Source organism: Cervus elaphus, chromosome 10 (genome assembly GCF_910594005.1).
Source record: "Cervus elaphus chromosome 10, mCerEla1.1, whole genome shotgun sequence".
Taxonomy (NCBI): domain Eukaryota; kingdom Metazoa; phylum Chordata; class Mammalia; order Artiodactyla; family Cervidae; genus Cervus; species Cervus elaphus.
The window spans coordinates 35,296,983-35,314,213 of NC_057824.1; the positions used below are offsets into that span (position 1 = coordinate 35,296,983).

The 17,231-nt window shown below is 51.1% G+C and overlaps 1 protein-coding gene across 2 annotated transcripts in view; it reads right to left on the reverse strand.

The window, feature by feature from the left end:
• Positions 1-17: 17 nt before the first annotated feature.
• The window catches only part of EARS2 (glutamyl-tRNA synthetase 2, mitochondrial), a 28,467-nt gene continuing 11,253 nt past the window's right edge, over positions 18-17,231 (reverse strand). For both annotated transcript variants that reach the window (XM_043914519.1, XM_043914520.1), the window contains 7 exons: positions 15,987-16,176; positions 12,931-13,403; positions 11,450-11,558; positions 8,322-8,475; positions 8,079-8,209; positions 1,999-2,134; positions 18-1,556 (listed from right to left, as the gene is read on the reverse strand). In XM_043914519.1, coding sequence (XP_043770454.1) covers positions 1,473-1,556; positions 1,999-2,134; positions 8,079-8,209; positions 8,322-8,475; positions 11,450-11,558; positions 12,931-13,403; positions 15,987-16,176 — 1,277 coding nt within the window. In that variant the 3' untranslated portion in view covers positions 18-1,472. The remainder of the gene's footprint in view (positions 1,557-1,998; positions 2,135-8,078; positions 8,210-8,321; positions 8,476-11,449; positions 11,559-12,930; positions 13,404-15,986; positions 16,177-17,231) is intronic.

Here is a 17,231-nt window from a genome sequence, read left to right on the forward strand (position 1 = left end):
TAATCGTAAAGCCCAGCGGCTTTAAACAATAAATATTTATTAACTTGTAACTGTGTGCCTGAAATTTGGAAGCAACTCTGGTTAGTGGTTCTGGTTTAGGATCTTTCAGGAAGGCTGCAGTCAAATGTCAGCAAGCACTGCTGCTGCATTGCAAGGCTGCTTGACTGGGGCTGCAAGACCGACTTCCAAGATGGCCCATTCTCACGGCTGTTGTCAGGAGGCCTCCGATCCGTATCTGTTTGAGTGTCTTCACCACATGGACTAAGACGGAAGCCATGACACATCACACAAGGCAGCCCTCTTCCATGTGAATGCCAGGAGGTAGCGATGAAGATGACTGGGGGCCACACAGGGGAAGCCCAGAAACCCTGTAGGGGGCCTTGGTAGCCAGTTACCATCCTCCTTTCACTGAGTTATTCCTATTCACCCCAAGAACATCTCATTTCAGAAACCCTCAGATAGTGATTTACAAACAATGGGTGGAAGGAGGCGGTGAATATGAAGATGCAAAATAGGCAGAGTGAAGGTCTCCAGTCTAAGGACTTGTTCTGGAGAACTGGAAAAGAGGAAGATATAGCCTTTAGGGAAGGGAGACACAGGCTGCCCGAAGTCCAAGGACAAAGAGTAGTATAAAACCTAAGTGTTCCCCCTGGGCAGCCCCAAAGAAGGTCTGACAGACAGTTCAGGCCTGCTTGTCAATCACTGCTCCAAAGTCAAACTGGGTTTGAGAACTGGAGTCTAAGAGTCCAGGCCACTGCCAAGCTGTTACATATGGGCTGAGCTGTGTTCCCCACAAAACTCATGTTGAAGCCCCAACCTCCCAGTACCTCGGAATGTGACTGAATTTGCAGACAGGGATGATAAACAGGTGATGAAGTCCAAACTGGGCTGTAAGGCTGGGCCTTAACCCAATCTGACTGGTGTCCTCGTGAGAAGAAGGCATTTGGACAGACAGAGATAGTGAGGGCATAGAAAGAGGCAAGACTGTGGAAGGAGAGAGCAAAAAGTCAACTGTGTGCAAGCCAAGGAGACGGGCGTCAGGAGAAACGAAACCTGCCGCCACCCTGATCTTGGACGGCCCGCCTCCAGAACTGTGAGAGAATCACTTCCTGTTGTTCAGGCCACCAGTCTGTGGTCTTCCGTCATGGCAGCCCAGGCAGACTGAAGCTCCGGCTGCCACTATTCTATGAGGCAGCTCCTAACCTCTGCTGTGTACTGGGGTGTCACAACCAGATGTGAGGCCTTCCTTTCCAGACTCAGGGAGGTGAGACTGGTCTGGGCGTCCCCAGCCAGCTGATAAGGATGGGCCTGGCGTGGAGCCATAAATGCACCTGTGCACCCAGAGGCTGTGTCCACTCCTGGTTCCTTCTGCAAAGCTCCCGCCGGGCCCAGGCCTCCTGCTCCTCGCCTCCGAGGGCGGCTCCTGCGAGGGCGGCTCCTGCGGCCACCTCCACCGTCCTGCCACCTTCTCTTTAGCTGCAGAGCACCTTCTGTATTCGTTCCCGCACTTCCTTTGGTCCCAAAGACACCATCATCTCAGCTACCGGAGGTCCTTGCTGAGGACAAACAAGAGAAAACGTTGCCTTCAACTGTCTGAGGAACACACGCCCGGCCTCAGCTGCAGGAGTTATGCCCAAGCCAATGCTGCACCCCAAGGAAAGCCGGGTGTGCATGTTATGGGCTTCAATTTCTGAGGCTGAGGATGGGTCCCAGAGCCCGCTCTCCCTGGGTTGGTACGTCCCTTCACCCAATCCACTGCCAGCTCCCTGAAGGGGGCGGGGAGCATGTGTGTTTCACTCATTACTGGATCCACTGCTCCTAGCATGGCGCTTGCACATGGTAAGGTACTCAGGAGGTACGGTCTGTTGAATGATTAAATGAGGGGGCTGGTCATGTTTCATTCATCCCTGTAGCCCACAAACTACACTTAGTGCTGTTGGTGAATGTCACCTGAGTGGATAAAAGAGGGCTCTAGTCCAGTCCAACCGCCTGCCTCACCTGCTGTCCACTGAGGGCCACTCGGAGGAGCTTCATCACGTTACTGTGTTTGACGCCTTCCAGACCATCTGACAGCTTCTTCAGTTCTCCATTCAGCATGTCCTGAGTTAAGTTCGTACCAGGTCCTTCTAAAAGTCTAGAAGAGAGCCAGTCTGTGAGGGGCCAGCACAGGCCAATGGCAAGTGGGTGGAAGGACGGACTTCAGAAGCTTATCCATCAGCTACAACATATTAATAAATTAATATCACAACCAAGGTTCAAGTCTGCTTGGAAGTGGAGGGAGATACCTACTACCCCCATCCTAGTTGGTGAAGAAAGAGCAACCAAGGGACTACAGAGATTCCAAGCAAGTGTGCATAAAATAGGGAAACTCAGAGGATACCGTAAGAGGATTCACTAATTACTACCTGTGCCATGCAATCTTCATGCCTCAGTTTTCTCACCTGTAAAGTGGTGGTAATAACAGTCTCTGCACCTCACAGAGCTATGGTGGGGCTGAGTTAAAACTGGTAAAGCACTGAGTACGCTGCCTGAACAGATGGTAAGAACTTGAAAGTATGAGATCTTATATTTCAATAAAAAGTTAAATATTTTAGCTAATATTTATTATATCCAAGAGCTCAGAGACATTGCAAGAGGACCTAAAAAGAAACTTACGAATGAGTTAGATACAGGATGGAAGAATGAAGCCCTCTGGGAAATGATCTGAAACATGGCTTCAAGACCTATGGGATTTTCCTGGTGGTACCACAGATAAGAACCTACCTGCCAATGGAGGGGACTTGGGGTCGATCCCTGGTCCGGGAAGATTCCACATGACTCAGGGAACCCATGCACCACAACTGCTGGGCCTGAGTGCTTCATCTACTGAAACCTGTGAGCCTAGAGCCCATGGTCCACAAGAGTGCCACCGCAATAAGAAGTCCACACACTCCAACGAAAAAGTAGCCCCCGCTTGCTGCAATTAGAGAAAGCCTGCATGCAGCAATGAAGACCCAGTGCAACCAAATAAATAAAGACTTCCAGGGGATGTAGCAGAGAAGAGCAGAAAGAAATACATCAGGAGAACCCAGCACCAGTAATGGCCCTGCCACCACTTGCTGTAACCATTCTCTGCCCACAAACTGAAACAGTTCAGGAAGTACAGTGGGCCAACAATCCCCCACTTTCCTGGCAGTCCAGCTAAGACCCTCTTCCAAAAGCATGTCTGAGCTCAAGAGAAAGTTCCTAATTAGTCAGAGCCGGACTTGCAAAAATTTTGTCCCAGCCCTGATTCGGAGTTAGATCAAGAGATGGGAGCAGGGCTAAAGATGGGCCAAGGCTGGAGACCTTCACTAGTGCAGATGATCCTTGACGCCAACTCTGACACTGACCGCTTCTGAAATGGTCAGACACTCCATCCCCCACACTGCTTTACTGGGAAGCTGGCGGGCTTCCAGCTCAGGAACAGGGTTCATGAGGAAATTGGAACCAATGGCCTTCCAGGGCACATTTCCTTACTCACTCCAGTACTTGAGCAATTCAGTTTCAGTTTGAGAAATATAACCATTCTTATTGCATCTTTTTTTTTTTTCCTTATTGCATCTTAAAACTACAACACATGACTACTGTTATTTATGAAATGGAAAAGAGGAAATGTGGAAAATATAAAATGTAATAGTTTGCAGCAACATGGATGGACCTAGAGATTCTCATACTAAGTGAAGCAAGTCAGAAAGAGAAAGACAAATGCCATGTGATATCACTTCTATGTGGAATCTAAAATACGACACAATGAACTATCTATGAAACATAAGGGAAAGACCTGTGGTTGCCAAGCGGGGTGTGGTGGGGGGAGGGAAAAATTGAGAGAGTGGGGTTAGCAGATACAAACTATTACATATAGAATGGATAAACAAGGTCCTTCTGTATAGTACAGGGAACTATATTCAATATCTCGTGATAAGCCATAATGGAAAAGAATATGAAAGAGTATCTACATGTATAATTGAATCATTTTGCTATACCACAGAAATTAACATAACACCATAAATGAACCATACTTCAAAAAAGAAATGTAGTATGGGGTAAAAAACAAACAAGCTCCTCAATGTCATTATGGGGAAGCAGGCTGCCAAGGAGCTGGTGAAAGAGTGACAGGCCCCAGGAGGCCCACAGTGGCAGCCAGGACATGTTAATAAGAGCTGGCCCAGGATTTGGCATGGGCAGAGGGATTTCGACAGAACTGGTTGCTGCTCCACATGTGGGTGTCAGCTTTCCCGCCCTGAGTGGGAGCCCCAGAGTGTCCCTAAAATCTAATCCCATGGCAGGGGTGGGGAGGTGAGACGTTAGTTTGGTGAACTAGGACAGCCTCATAAGGAATGTCCTAAATTGACGGAGTATTATTAATAATACCTCAGGGAAATTTAGCCTGGAGATATGCTTGCAAGGGTGCTTAATGGTGTCTATTCAAGGTTATTCACTGAGGCATTGTTTGTAACAGCAATTTTGGAAGCAAATGTCCATCGACAGGAGGTGAGTTAAATAAATCATGGTGAAGTGGTATAATAAGGGACTAGGTGTAGCTGAGAGGAGGAAGAGGATGCTCTCGAAGCCTGGAGCGATCTAAAGACACGCTGTTAAGTGAAAAACAAACAGACAAATAAGCAAAAAAACACAAAAGACACTTAGGGAAATACAGCCGTTATTTCATAAACTTTCGATGGAGTACAATCTATAAAGCTATTGAATCACTATGTTGTACATCTGATACTAACAATATTGTAAATTAACTGTAGTTCAATAAAAAAATAATAAAATTAAACCGAAAACCCCTAAAAGATACCAGTGTGATTGTACTATATTGTACCTTTTGTGTAAGAAGGTGGAAAATAAGGATTATCTAAATATAATTTAAAAGAGTAGTAAATCCAGAGAGGGTTCCGGAATGGGGCAGATGAGGGATAAGGATTAAAAATGGGATTCATGGGTTTTCCCTGGTGGCTCAGTGGTAAACAATCCACCTGCCAATACAGGAGACACAGGTTCAATCCCTGATCCAGGGAGATCCCACATGCCAAGGAGCAACAAGGCCCGTGTGTCTGCTCTAGAGCCCGGCAGTCACAACTACTGAGCGGATGTGCCCAAGGGCCTGAGCTCCACAAGAGAAGTCACCACAATAAGAAGTCCACGCACCGCAGCTCCAGAGCAGCCCCTGCTTGCCTCAACTAGAGAAAAGTCTGCACAGCCGTGAAGACCCAGCACAGCCAAAACTACATCAATAAATAAATGATGTTATTAAAAAAAGAAAGGATTCCTGATAAATACATTTAAAAATAATTTCTAGGTTTTAAACCCACATTCAAGAGGTTTGAATAAATGAATAACAATTAAATTAAAAAACTGCAAGAATGGAGTTATATACACATTTCCTTGACTGTGCAGACCTTTCACAAAGGAAACTGGTATTTGGGACTGTCTTTTTGTTGGGGGCTGAGTAGGAGGGAAGACAATTTTTGCTATAAACCCTCTTGGACTGTTTGTATCTTTGCCACGTTAATTATATTCTTATCTTTTCAAAATGTATGTTTTAATGGTATAGTGATGGTTTCTTGTTATCAGGTGCTGTCCAAGCATTTCGCACCAAGGAGAAGCAACAGAGAACACGACAGGACATCCATTGTCTCACCCCAGCCAGCTGGACTTTCAACCCCTGCTCCTCCAACTTACCAGCTGCATAATTTTAAACAAGTTACTCTGCCACTTTGGGATTCAACTTTCTCACTTGTAAAGTGGGGGATAGCAGCAGCAGTTCCTTTATGAGGTTGCTGAGAATTAATGCATGTATACACACATGCACAGCACACATCATGTCACGTGTACGGCTGCTCAGTCGTGTCCCCCTCTTCGCGACCCCATGGACTGCAGCCCGCCAGGCTCCTCTGTCCGTGGGATTTCCCAGGCAAGAATACTGAAGTGGGTTGCCATTTTCTTCTCCAGGGGATCTTCCTGACCCAGGGATCGAACCTGTGTCTCTTGTGTCTCCTGCCTTGGCCAGCGGGTTCTTTACCATTAGCGTACATACACATTCACACATCTTTTGTGTGTGTGTGTGATTTTTTTTATTGGAGTATGATTGCTTTACAATGTTGTGTTACTTTCCACTGTACAACGAAATGAGTCACCCATATGTATACATGTGTCTTCTCCCTCTTGAGCTTCCCTCCCACTCCCCGCCCCACCCCTCCAGGTCTTCAGAGCACTGAGCTGAGCTCCCTGTGCTATACGCCAGCTTCTCACGAGCTATCGACATCTCTAACGTACATGACATATAACATATTGCACGCACGTGTGTAGGCAAGTACACAAATGAGTGTTTGCTGTTCCTATCAAACATAATCTTCACAACAAAACTGGGAAGTTAAGTAAAATGGACATTTGTGGGGTCTGCTGCTCAGCCCACATTCCCCTTCCTCCTGATACCAGGGCCCTAACTCTCCCTGGGGAATGACCTGGCTCCATCCTCAGCCCTGGAGCTTTGGCTGGGGGTCCACTCAAGGCCCCACAGACGACCTAACCTAAGCTGGTCAACGTATCACACTCTCCAGGCTTCTGTTACTAGTTCGGAGGCAGAAAAACCAGGCCAATCAGGCCCCATGAGAGTGGATTTCAGGACATGGCTGGAGTCGGGGGCTGCGGTTCTGCCCTCTTACCCCCGCAGAGGGGACTGTGAGAAAGGCAGCTTTTGATCCTCAGGATCCTTTCTCCCTCTCATGTGTACTAACACAATTTTCAGCTGGGCATGTGGCCACCAAGGTAAAATCTACATTTTCTGGACTCCCTTGTAGCTTGGCGTGGCCACAAGGCAGGCGTTAAGGCCAGCAGGATGTAAGTGGAAACACGTATAACTTTTCAGCCAGGGCCTCGAGGGGAAGGAGGGCCCGGTCCCCTCTCCCTTTCCTCCTTCCTCCTCTGGCTGAACCGTGAGCCACCATGGACCATGTGGACAAGAGCAAAACCTGGGCCACATGCCACCACCACTGAGCTTGTGCTCTGCAACAAGTCCTCCTGCTGCAACAAAGACCCAGCGTAGCAAAAAAAAAGGCGAGAGAGACAGAGAGAGGGAGAGCATGAGCAAAACCTAAAGATAGCAGGACCCTAGAGATGTGGACAGAAGCTGTTCAGCCTTGAACTACCTGATCTGAATGCAGGTAAGGGAGACAGCACGTATTCATCTAACACAGAACCTCTGCAGAAGGAGCGGCTGGCCTGGGGGAGTGTGAGGCAGGAAGTCAAAGGGACAGAGGGAGAAGCGAGGTGTTGGTGCCATTGTTTTTGGCCCCTGCACTAACCTGGGCCTCAAGTCGACTCATCTGGCCTCTGCAATGACGTACACGAGTCACTCCCCTCTTGCTTCAGCCAGTTTTGGTTGCACTTTGTGCCCTCATAGTCTAAAGAATCCTGTGACCATGAACAATGAGACCTAGTATCATCTCCACCCTGCAGGGGAGGGGAGGGAAGGGAAGCTCAAGGACGTGCAGGAACCTGGACAAACTGAAGTCATCTGGCAGGTGAACTATTAGGTTGGTGCGAAAGTAATTAACGGTTTTGCTTTGTTGAACTTTGCCATTTGATATCAGAATAGATTCTTAAATAAATGTGGTTTTGTTATACATCACTTTCTATCCTGAAGCACAGATTTTTATGCTCCAGGAATAAGCAAACTTATTTCTTGTTGGCAAAAATGTGTTGACCGTAATGGTTCCTATTTTGATGAATAAAGATATGTTTAAGCCTAGTTATAATGATTTCAAATCCAGAGTCTGAAACTGTAATTACTTTTGCACCAACCTAATAACTGGGTCAGTGAGTGGCTGGGCTGCAGAGGCACCCAAGTGGGTCCAATCCTGGAGCCAGAACCACTCCGTCTTCCGGAGGAGCCTGGGCTTCTCAGTGCCATGAGTGACCCTCTCACTGAGAACCTCTGGCTAGCTCTGGGGCCAGACTGCAGGCCTGACCACCAAGCCCTGGAGTGGAGAGGGCCCTGGGAGGGAGACAGGGGAGGCAGGTGCAGACCCCAAGCTCCGCCTGTGGCAACTCACCCCAGCACGCGCTTGGCAATGATGTCCACCTTCTCTGAGATGGCACCCAGCTGCGCTCGACCCACCGCAGGGCGGGTCCACAGGTAGGAGTACGCTGGGGAGACCAGATCTTGCAGGCGGCAAACGTGACCCTGGGGAGAGAGGTGGTCGCTGAATGTACTGGGAGGGGGGGACCCTGACATGGGAAGGGAGAGGAGAGGGGCGCCACCCGCTCCCCGGGTCTCCGGGCTCCTGACCCCACACCTGTCTCAGCAGGATGATCCTCTCCACGTAGGCCGGGTCTAGCACCTCTCTGTCCTTCAGCTGGCTCCCGAACGCCTCCTCCACCAGGGCCTGCAGCTGGCCCACCAGCTGGCATCTCTGGGTCTCGTCGCCCACCAGCCGGCAGAGGTGCAGCCTGCAGAAGGAGAAGCCAAGGGACCGTGCTGCTGCGGCCACCCCCAGCCCTGCCAAAACCCTCCTCCCCGGGGGAGCGGGTGGGCTTTGGAGAATGACTCCTTCCAGGGGATGCTCTCCCTCCAGCTGGGCTGGAGCAGTCGGGAGGCTCCCGACAGTCTGCCTGTGACTCAGCTCCCCGACGCCTCTCACCTGGCCCAATGCCCTCCCCTGAGCTATCATTTGAATTCAGGACTCAGTTAAAAAGCTCAAGTTTTGCTGTCAGGTCAAATTTTCTTTTCAGAATTCTTCTAACCTTCTTGTTCCCTCCTTCAGAAGCAACATAGCCTCTAAGACTCCAAGCCTCAAACCAGGCCCTGTTGGTCCTCAGACCCCAGGCTGCCCTCACCCTGTCCCTGGCAGGACTGGAGGGACTCCAGGGTGTGAACAGCACAGGGCTGAGGACCGTTCTGGAGGCACGTGCCCTCCTGTCCCTGGTGTAGAAGAAGGGCAGGCAGCAAGGGATGGGTGACCACCTCATGAGCCCTGAGATCGGGCAGGCCAATGAGTGAAGCCAGCCCTGCCAGACATCTGCAGCAAGTGATAGATACAAGCACTCAGAGCTCAGGATACTCATCTGTTACCATGGGGATGACGGAGCCTCCCTCACAGGGCACTGGGCGGAGCACAGGAGGGGCTGTCTGAAGCGCTGAGCACAAGGCCAGTGTGGCCGCCACGGCTGGGAGCCGGAGCCGGGCCGGGAGTCTGAGCAGAGGCTTAGGCGAGGCAGAGGGTAGAAGGACAAGACCCTCTGGGAAACAATCAGGAACATGCCGTGGCCCCAAAACATCATTTTCTAAAGCAAATGGAGGGAATTCCTTGGTGGTGGTCCAGTAGTTGGGACTCACGCTTCCACTGCAGGGGGCACAGGTTCCATCCCTGGTCAAGGAACTAAGATCCCACATACTGCCTGCCAGGCACAGCAAAATAAATTAAAAAAAAAAAACGAATGAAGAGAAATCACATGAAATTGTACTAAAGCTGTTTCTAGGACCTCTGCAGCTAGATGAGACAGCGGGAAGAAAGAAATCAAGAGACCATGTGATGTGGGCATGCTTGAGATAATCCACGAAAGGTCCAGGGATCCACGCCTGGGACACAGCATGTGCTAGACAAACGTCAGTTATTATTACTGCCTCCACCAAGCCACTGGCACTGCTGTGACAGCTACTACCTTTACTACTGTTACTGAAATAGTCATGGCAGTGGCTCGATTACAGAACTACCTAAAGCGAACAGCTTCGGCTGTATGAAATCTGCAGGCATCAACTGCAAGCAGAAGCCACGGCCATCTTCCTCTGACTCCCCTCGTGCTTTGGGGAGGACTGGAATGGGTCACCAAGTAGCGTCCCTGTCCTGACCCCATTTCTTCCGGGGATGTCACTTTCTCCATGGTAAGCAAGGTTGTGTACAAGCTGCATTCAACGTGCATGTTGCACTTGTTCTGAACGTCCCATGTAAGAGAGGCCCACTGGGAGTTCCGCGGTGGTCCAGTGGTTATAGGATTCAGTACTTTCACTGCCATGGCCCAGGTTCAATCCCTGGTCGGGGAACTGTGATCCCACAAGCCTTGCAGCATCCCTCCCCATCCCCCCAGTAAACAAAAGCAGAAATACCACCACTACAGTATGAACTTGAACCTGCTTCGTTATTTTACTTCTGGACATTTTGCTCTCGTTAAATGCACAACAGGGCAAAATCATACCAGTGACCCCTGGTATCTGATGGGGGAAGTAACATCCTTGAGGCAAATGCAGTTGATGTGAACCCCCTGGGCTCACGCAAATAAAACACTGAGAGCCTGTCCCCAAACCAGGTCAAGACGAGGCATCAGTGAGTTCCGGCCCCCTAACTACAGACCTGTCCGTTGGCCTTCCCACTAATGCCCTTAGCCTGAGATGTGGCAACAGGGATCCAAACTCTCTGTGGCTGGAGGTTTCAGAGAGAAGGTGTGGTGGTGTTGTTCAGTCTCTAAGTTGTGTCTGATTCTCCTGCGACCCCAAGGACTACAGCCCGCCAGGCTCTTCTTGTCCATGCGATTTCCCAAAGAATACCGGAATGGGTTGCCATTTCCCTCTCCAGGGGATCTTCCCAGCCCAGGGATCGAACTCATGTCTCCTGAATTGGCAGGCGGGTTCTTTACCACTGACTCACCAGGGAAACCTTCAGAGAGAAGAACTACTTGAGATGTGAAAACCATGGCAAGAGGCACGGCTCTCTCACTGTACTGGCTGGGTTGGGGAGGGGTTGACCAAGCATAACTCTGAAGACAAAGAACAAACCTGCCGTTTGACTGAGCACTTTCTCCGTGCAAAATAGCTTGAGGCTGAATTTAACTGAACAGTGGCACAAGGCCAGTACTATTATTGGCCCCATTTTTTAAAGAAATTCTCAGCGAGTTAAAAAGATGTATTACCCTTCCAGCCTTCACGTGAGCCCAGAACCTGGGGCTCGTCGTGGGAGGACAGGACAGCGAACAAACCCAGGTACCTGACACCTCTCTTTGCTGGATCCCTGCTCCCCAGAGCGGCTGACAGTGGGGCCACCCCTTCAGCCTCTGCCCCATCACCCTGACAACGCTCCGAGGCTGGGGCAGGCGGCCTCATGATCCCCGAGCTCTCAGTTCTGAGGCCACCTCTACACCTCCAGTACTGGAGGAGCCTGCTAGGGCCGGCACTATGGATCTGGCCTGATGGAGGGAGACTGTGCAGGAGGAGTTGTCTCAAGGTTAATAGTCCCATTTTAGAGAAGAGGAAACAGAGGCTCGAAGAGATCAGGTGACTTAGCTGCGGTCACACAGCACTAGACACCTAAGACCGCAGTAAAAATCAAGTGTGTGTGACTCCAGACCCCACTAAGACATCCACCATGGGGACCCAGCATCAGCAGGTGAGCCCATTCCTCCCAGGGGTGAGTGCTCCAGATTCCCCACTCACCTGTTGAATTCTGGAAGCTTCTCCAGGTCCAGCAGGGCTGAGTGGCAGGTGACCCGGCTCAGGTCAAACTGTGTGATCAGCTCTGGCAAGGTCCGGCCCATCTGGTTTTCTGCAAGTGAGGAGGCCCAGCTGCTTAGCGTTCTATCACCCCACTCCCCCGTAAACCACCCATCACCACTGCATTTTCAATCACGAGGAAGGCTGGCCAAACAGATTTGATTTCTAGTCATTTTACACATCAAGGGTCCGAATGAGCTTTCATCTGCAGAAAGGGTCCTGTCACTAAGGAGAAAAAAAAAAGCTTGAAAACAGAATCTGCCTAAATCAACCCTCACTGCCCTCAAAGACATGAGCTGCAAGAACAGCCTGCTCATCTGTCTGGCTGTGGGCCAGGGATCTCGATTGACTGGTTTTGGATGGGGTCTGAGTGGAAGTGTACTTTACAAGCTTCCTGGGGGATTTCAAACTGCAGCCAGAGCGAGGAAGCTGAGCCAGGAGCTGCTTCCCTCGAGCCGCGGCTCCATCCCACGCAGTCAGTGGGCATCCTGGTCAGCCTCAGGCCTCTGCCACACCCTTCACTAGCTGTGTGACTTCGGTGAGTTCCTCAACCTCTATGGGCCTCATAAGCTTCTAACAAACAGTGGTGATAATACATCCCTCTCATGGGTATTTTAAGGCTTAAATAAGACAAGAGCAGAAAAAGCAGTAGGCAGACTATTTATGGCCATGTTTTCAGAAACCACCCCTGACCAAAGAGGTCACTCTACTTTGCACATCATCAAGATGTGGGCCTGATGTTTTGGGTCAGCTTGGAATAAACTAGGGTCACAGTAATACTAGTAATACTCCCAGAGTACATACTTACTCTCCTCTAATAAAATAACTGCAATAATCACAGGATCTGTAGTGTTCGTGCTTATCGTGTGGCAGACACTGTGTTGGCTCCCCATAGGAGCTCAGTGAACCTGAACGTAACTCAGAGAGGAAGACACTTAGCCCCATTTTACAGATGAGGCAACCAAGGCTCACAGATCATAAGCTCCTTTGAGGTCAGAGATTACACCTTACTCACTGTTGTAGCCCCAGAACTTAACACGGTGCTGGCTCAATAAATGGTGGACAAATAAAGAGAAGGAACTCATATAAGATCACACAGCCATGGCCTCCCTGGTGGTCCAGTGGCTAAGAATTCACCTTGCAATGTAGGGGACACCCGTTTGACCCTGAATCTGGGATAACCCCACATGCCTCGGAGCAACTGGGCCACCGCAACTACTGAGCCTGTGCCCCTCAACAACAGAAGCCACCACACTGAGAAGCCCGCAAACCACCATAAAATAAAATCAATAAACTAAAAAAAAAAAAAAAAATCACACAACCTCTGGACAGCAACAGCTGGGACTGAAGGCTGGGTAGCCTGACCCAAGGCCCCGCCTCCTCAACACTATGGTCCGGCCATGACCTCTCAGGGGAGTGGGTACCTGCAAACCCCGAGCCGCAGTTGGTGATGATGTCGAGCAAGGCATCTGGCAGGAAGCCAGTGGCAGCAAAATGCTCCAGGAAGATGTCCCCTTGCCTCTTGGACAGCTTGCTGCCATCCCTGTTGAGGAGCAGGGGCAGGTGGGCAAAGTGTGGGGGCTGCCAGCCCAGGGCCTGGTAGAGAAGCAGGTGCTTGGCGGTGGAGACCAGCCACTCGGAGCCCCGCAGCACGTGGCTGATGCCCATGTGGTGGTCGTCCACCACGCAGGCCAGGTGGTACGTGGGGAAGCCATCGCTCTTCAGGATGACCGGGTCCCCCTCCACGCTGGCCACCTCGTGCCGATTCCAGCCGTATACCAAGTCCTGGAAGGCTGGCGCCTCCCCCTCCAGGCGGAAGCGGATGGCAGGCTTGGGGTCCGTGGCCAGCTTCTGGGCCACCTGCGCCTGGCTCAGGCTCCGGCACCGATTGTCATACCTGTTGAGAAGCAGAGCGGGAGCTAAGAGTTACTAAGAGCACTGGTGATGGGCGTGAGCCTTAGCCGTGTCTCTGATAACTATGACCCTGGGCAGCTTATTTACCTCTCTCAGCAATTTCTTCCACCTTGAATGGGGATAATACGGTTGTTGTGTGGGAGAGCTAAGTGTGATAACAGAGCACAGCAGACTCAAGTCTGTTTCCTTTCTTCCTTGCTTGACATTCTTCCTTGTCAAATGTCACCCAAGGGGGTGAATCACGATGGGTGTTGCTAGGTGTGCGATCCCATTCCTCTATACAACTGACCCGTCCACACTGGACCATTCTAGTCACTGAGATTCAAAGAGACGTATGCCTGGCGGGTAGGGGATGATGAAGATTCTGGGAAAGATTTTTCTCTCCAAGTGAGCCTGAGTGAGCCACAAGCTGCTGCAGCCACTTGGAAGTGACTGAGGGAGGGAGGCAGCAAGAGAAGCAGAAAGAGAACAAAAGAGAGTCCCGCCTTCCCAGAGCTGCTGGTTTCGTCCTGGAGGCCCCCACCTCCGGCTGCTGCAGAATGAGAAGACGAACGTCTATGTGGTCTATGCTCTGACTACTCAAAGTGTGGTCTGTGGACTGCCAGCATCAGCCTCACTCGGGAGCTTGTCAGACATGCAGCATCTCAGCCCCACCCCAGGCCTGCTACATCAGAAGCTGCGCATTAACTAGATCTTCAGGTGATTCTTCTGCACATTAAAGTATGAGAAGCTCCAGTTTGTCCGTTTTAAAGAGTATTTGTTACCTGTTCCCAAAAGTGTACGGACACACAAATGTACCACTTGAAAGCACTGTCTCTGACACGGAGCTAAATATTCAGTGGCTTCATGGATTCCAAGACAGAGCATGATGGTAATTAAAAAAAAAATAATCTTCTGTCAACAGGCAAATAGACTGTTTATGATTTAAAAAGCAATGCTGTAGTGAATGTCGTGACCTTGTATGAATCTCCAAGCCCTTGTCGAAAGAGTTCACTGACACTGGAACATGAATGCTATGCTGATGGGAGTGCGAGCTAATAAAGGGCCACTAGACAGTATCTATCAAAGCTGCAAATTGACCCTGCAACTCCAAGTCTAGGGCGGTAACCCAACACACACACACTGCAGACGTGCAAAATGATGGACATCAACACTGCGCCTCAGCACCCTCTATTTTTAATACAAAAGATTAGAAGTGACATGAATGTTCATTAGTAAGGAACTGATGAAGTGAGTGAGGACTCAGCCCTGTGACTGAATAGTCTGCAAGTGTAAGGAAATTTACGGACTCACACCGACTGATCCTCATCACAGTCGGTGGCATCTATAAGCTGCATGACATATGTGTGCTACCATGTGAGCGGAGAAGGAGGGGAAACAGCACGCGTTCATGTGTCTGCCCTGCACATCTCTGGAGGAGACACCTTTGGGCTGCCTCTGGACAGAGAATCAAAGAGCCAGAGTCAAGGCTGGGACAGATCTTTGCATATACACCTTCCTGAGCACGAGACAGATTTCACTAATCTAAAAAGAGAGAATTATTTTAAAACATTTATTTGGCTGTGCCAGCACGCGGAATCTTTTGTTTTCAGTTGTGGCAGGTGAACTCTTAATCTTCTTAGGTGGCTCAGCAGTAAAAAATCCACCTGTGACGCAGGAGATACGGAAGCCCAGGTTTGAGCCCTGAGTTGGGAAGATCCCCTGGAGAAGGAAATGGCAATCCACTCCAGTATTGTTTCCTGGGTAATTGCACGGACAGAGGAACCTGGCAGGCTACAGTCCACGGGGTCGGGCTACAGATCATGGAGTCGCAAAACAGTTGGATGTGACTGAGCGACTAAACAGCATGAAGTTGCGTCATGTGGGATCCAGCTCCCCGACCAGGGATTGAACCCAGGCCCCCCGCATTGGGAGTGCAGCGTCTCAGCCACTGGACCACCAGGAAGTCCCCAAATAAGAGAAGTCCCCAAATAAGAGAGAAGTTCAATGACCTTACACGCCTGAGGCCCAGGTTGGCAGGCAGAGCTGACCCAGCCCCAGAGACACCCCCTCCCGGTGTTTCTGCCTGTGTCCTCCCTGCCCTCGAGTGCGGGCTGGCCCTCCTGACTTCCTTCTGGTGACCAGAGCACAACGCAGCCATGAGACGTCACTTCCTTGACGGGGTGACGCAGAGGCTGCAGCTTCTGCCCTGCTCGCTGCCCTCCCTGCCCACCGCCTTCTCCCCAGCTCGCCTGAAGGAATGCCAGCTGCCACGTGGTGAGCTGCCCGGAGGAGAGAGGCCCACTCGGCCAGGACTGTTGTCTCCAGGAAATAGCCTCTGAGAAGGACGGAGGCAGATCCTCCGCACATCCTACCATGAGCCCAGCCTCAAGGTAACCACCAGGCTGGCCTAGACCCTGATGGCGGCTTTGAGAAACCCTGAGCCGAAGGAGCCAGCTAAGCTGTGCCCAGACTTCTGACCTCCAAGAACCCTGAGGTTGGTGGGTTGGGTGTCATTTGTGATGCAGCAGGAGCGAATGAACACAGCTGCCCCTGGGGAGGCATGGTGACGGGCTGGGGCTCTCACCGGGGCGTCTGGCGGTTCCTCAGGGCCTCCTTCTTCAGGAGCTCCAGCCGCTGGGGTGAGCAGAAACACGGGTATGCAGCGCCGCTCTTCAGCAGGGCTTCGGCGGCCTGGGCGTAGAGCGCAAGCCGCTGAGACTGCAGGTAGGGCCCAGCAGGGCCTCCGCGCCGGGGGCTCTCGTCCGGGGGAACACCTGGAACACAGGCAGAGGGCAATCACCAAACAATAATGAACACGGTGCAGGTTCCCAGGCACCGCTACAAGTGTTCCACACACCCAGGTGGTGGTGGTGTTAGCTGCTCAGTCGTGTCTGACTCTGCGATCCCACGGGCTGTAACCTGCCAGGCGCCTGCCTCTGTCCATGGGATTCTCCAGGCAAGAATACAGGAGTCGGTCCCTTCTCCAGGGGGATCTTCCTGACCCAGGGATCGAACCTGGGTCTTCCAAGTTGCAGGCGGATTCTTTGCCATCTGAGCCACCATAGAAGCCCTTCACACATATTGCAGAGCTTTCAATCCTGCCGACAATCCATCAGGCCATCACTCTTATAATTTCCCTTTTCCAGATGAAGAGGTAAGGCACAGAGGGATTACGTTTAAGGTCACGAGGCTGGTGGGTAAGCAGTTGGATGGAGGTGCACCAGCTCCACGACCCACACCCTCTTGGGCATATCCTCTTCCTCCATCCTTGCCCTGAGGAGGGACAGACCAGCCCTGCCCTGGAACGGCGGACTCAGGAGAAGCAGCGTGGTTCAGGGACAGCCTGTCCAGCCCAGCTGGACTCCTGGGTTGGCCCCTGACTGACCGTGACAAGGGATGGTGCCGAGAACCTGCGAGGCCGCTTTTGTATTTTACGATCACCGCTAAGGCCCCAAACCACCCGACCCGGTAGGTGCTGCTGTGAACCCCACTCAGTTAGGAGGACACAGGAGCACCGAGGGGCTGTCACATCACCTGGCCAAGGACAAGGGGGTGTAACAACATTCAAAGCCTGGCTAGCTGCTCCCAAGTCCATGAGCTTAACCACTCTGTGGACTGCCCCTTGCATTCCTTAGCTTTCCTAGTCCTTGGTTTCCTCCTCTGAAAAGTGGAGCTATGAGTCTACTTGCAGAGTGACTAAGACTTAATTGCATCAGTGTTTACAGAAGTGCTTAGCCCAATGGCTTCCATGCAGAACATGGAAGCTGCAACATATGCTGTTAGATCAAACGCGATCCATTATAAGCCCAAACCCCAACCCAAGGTCTGG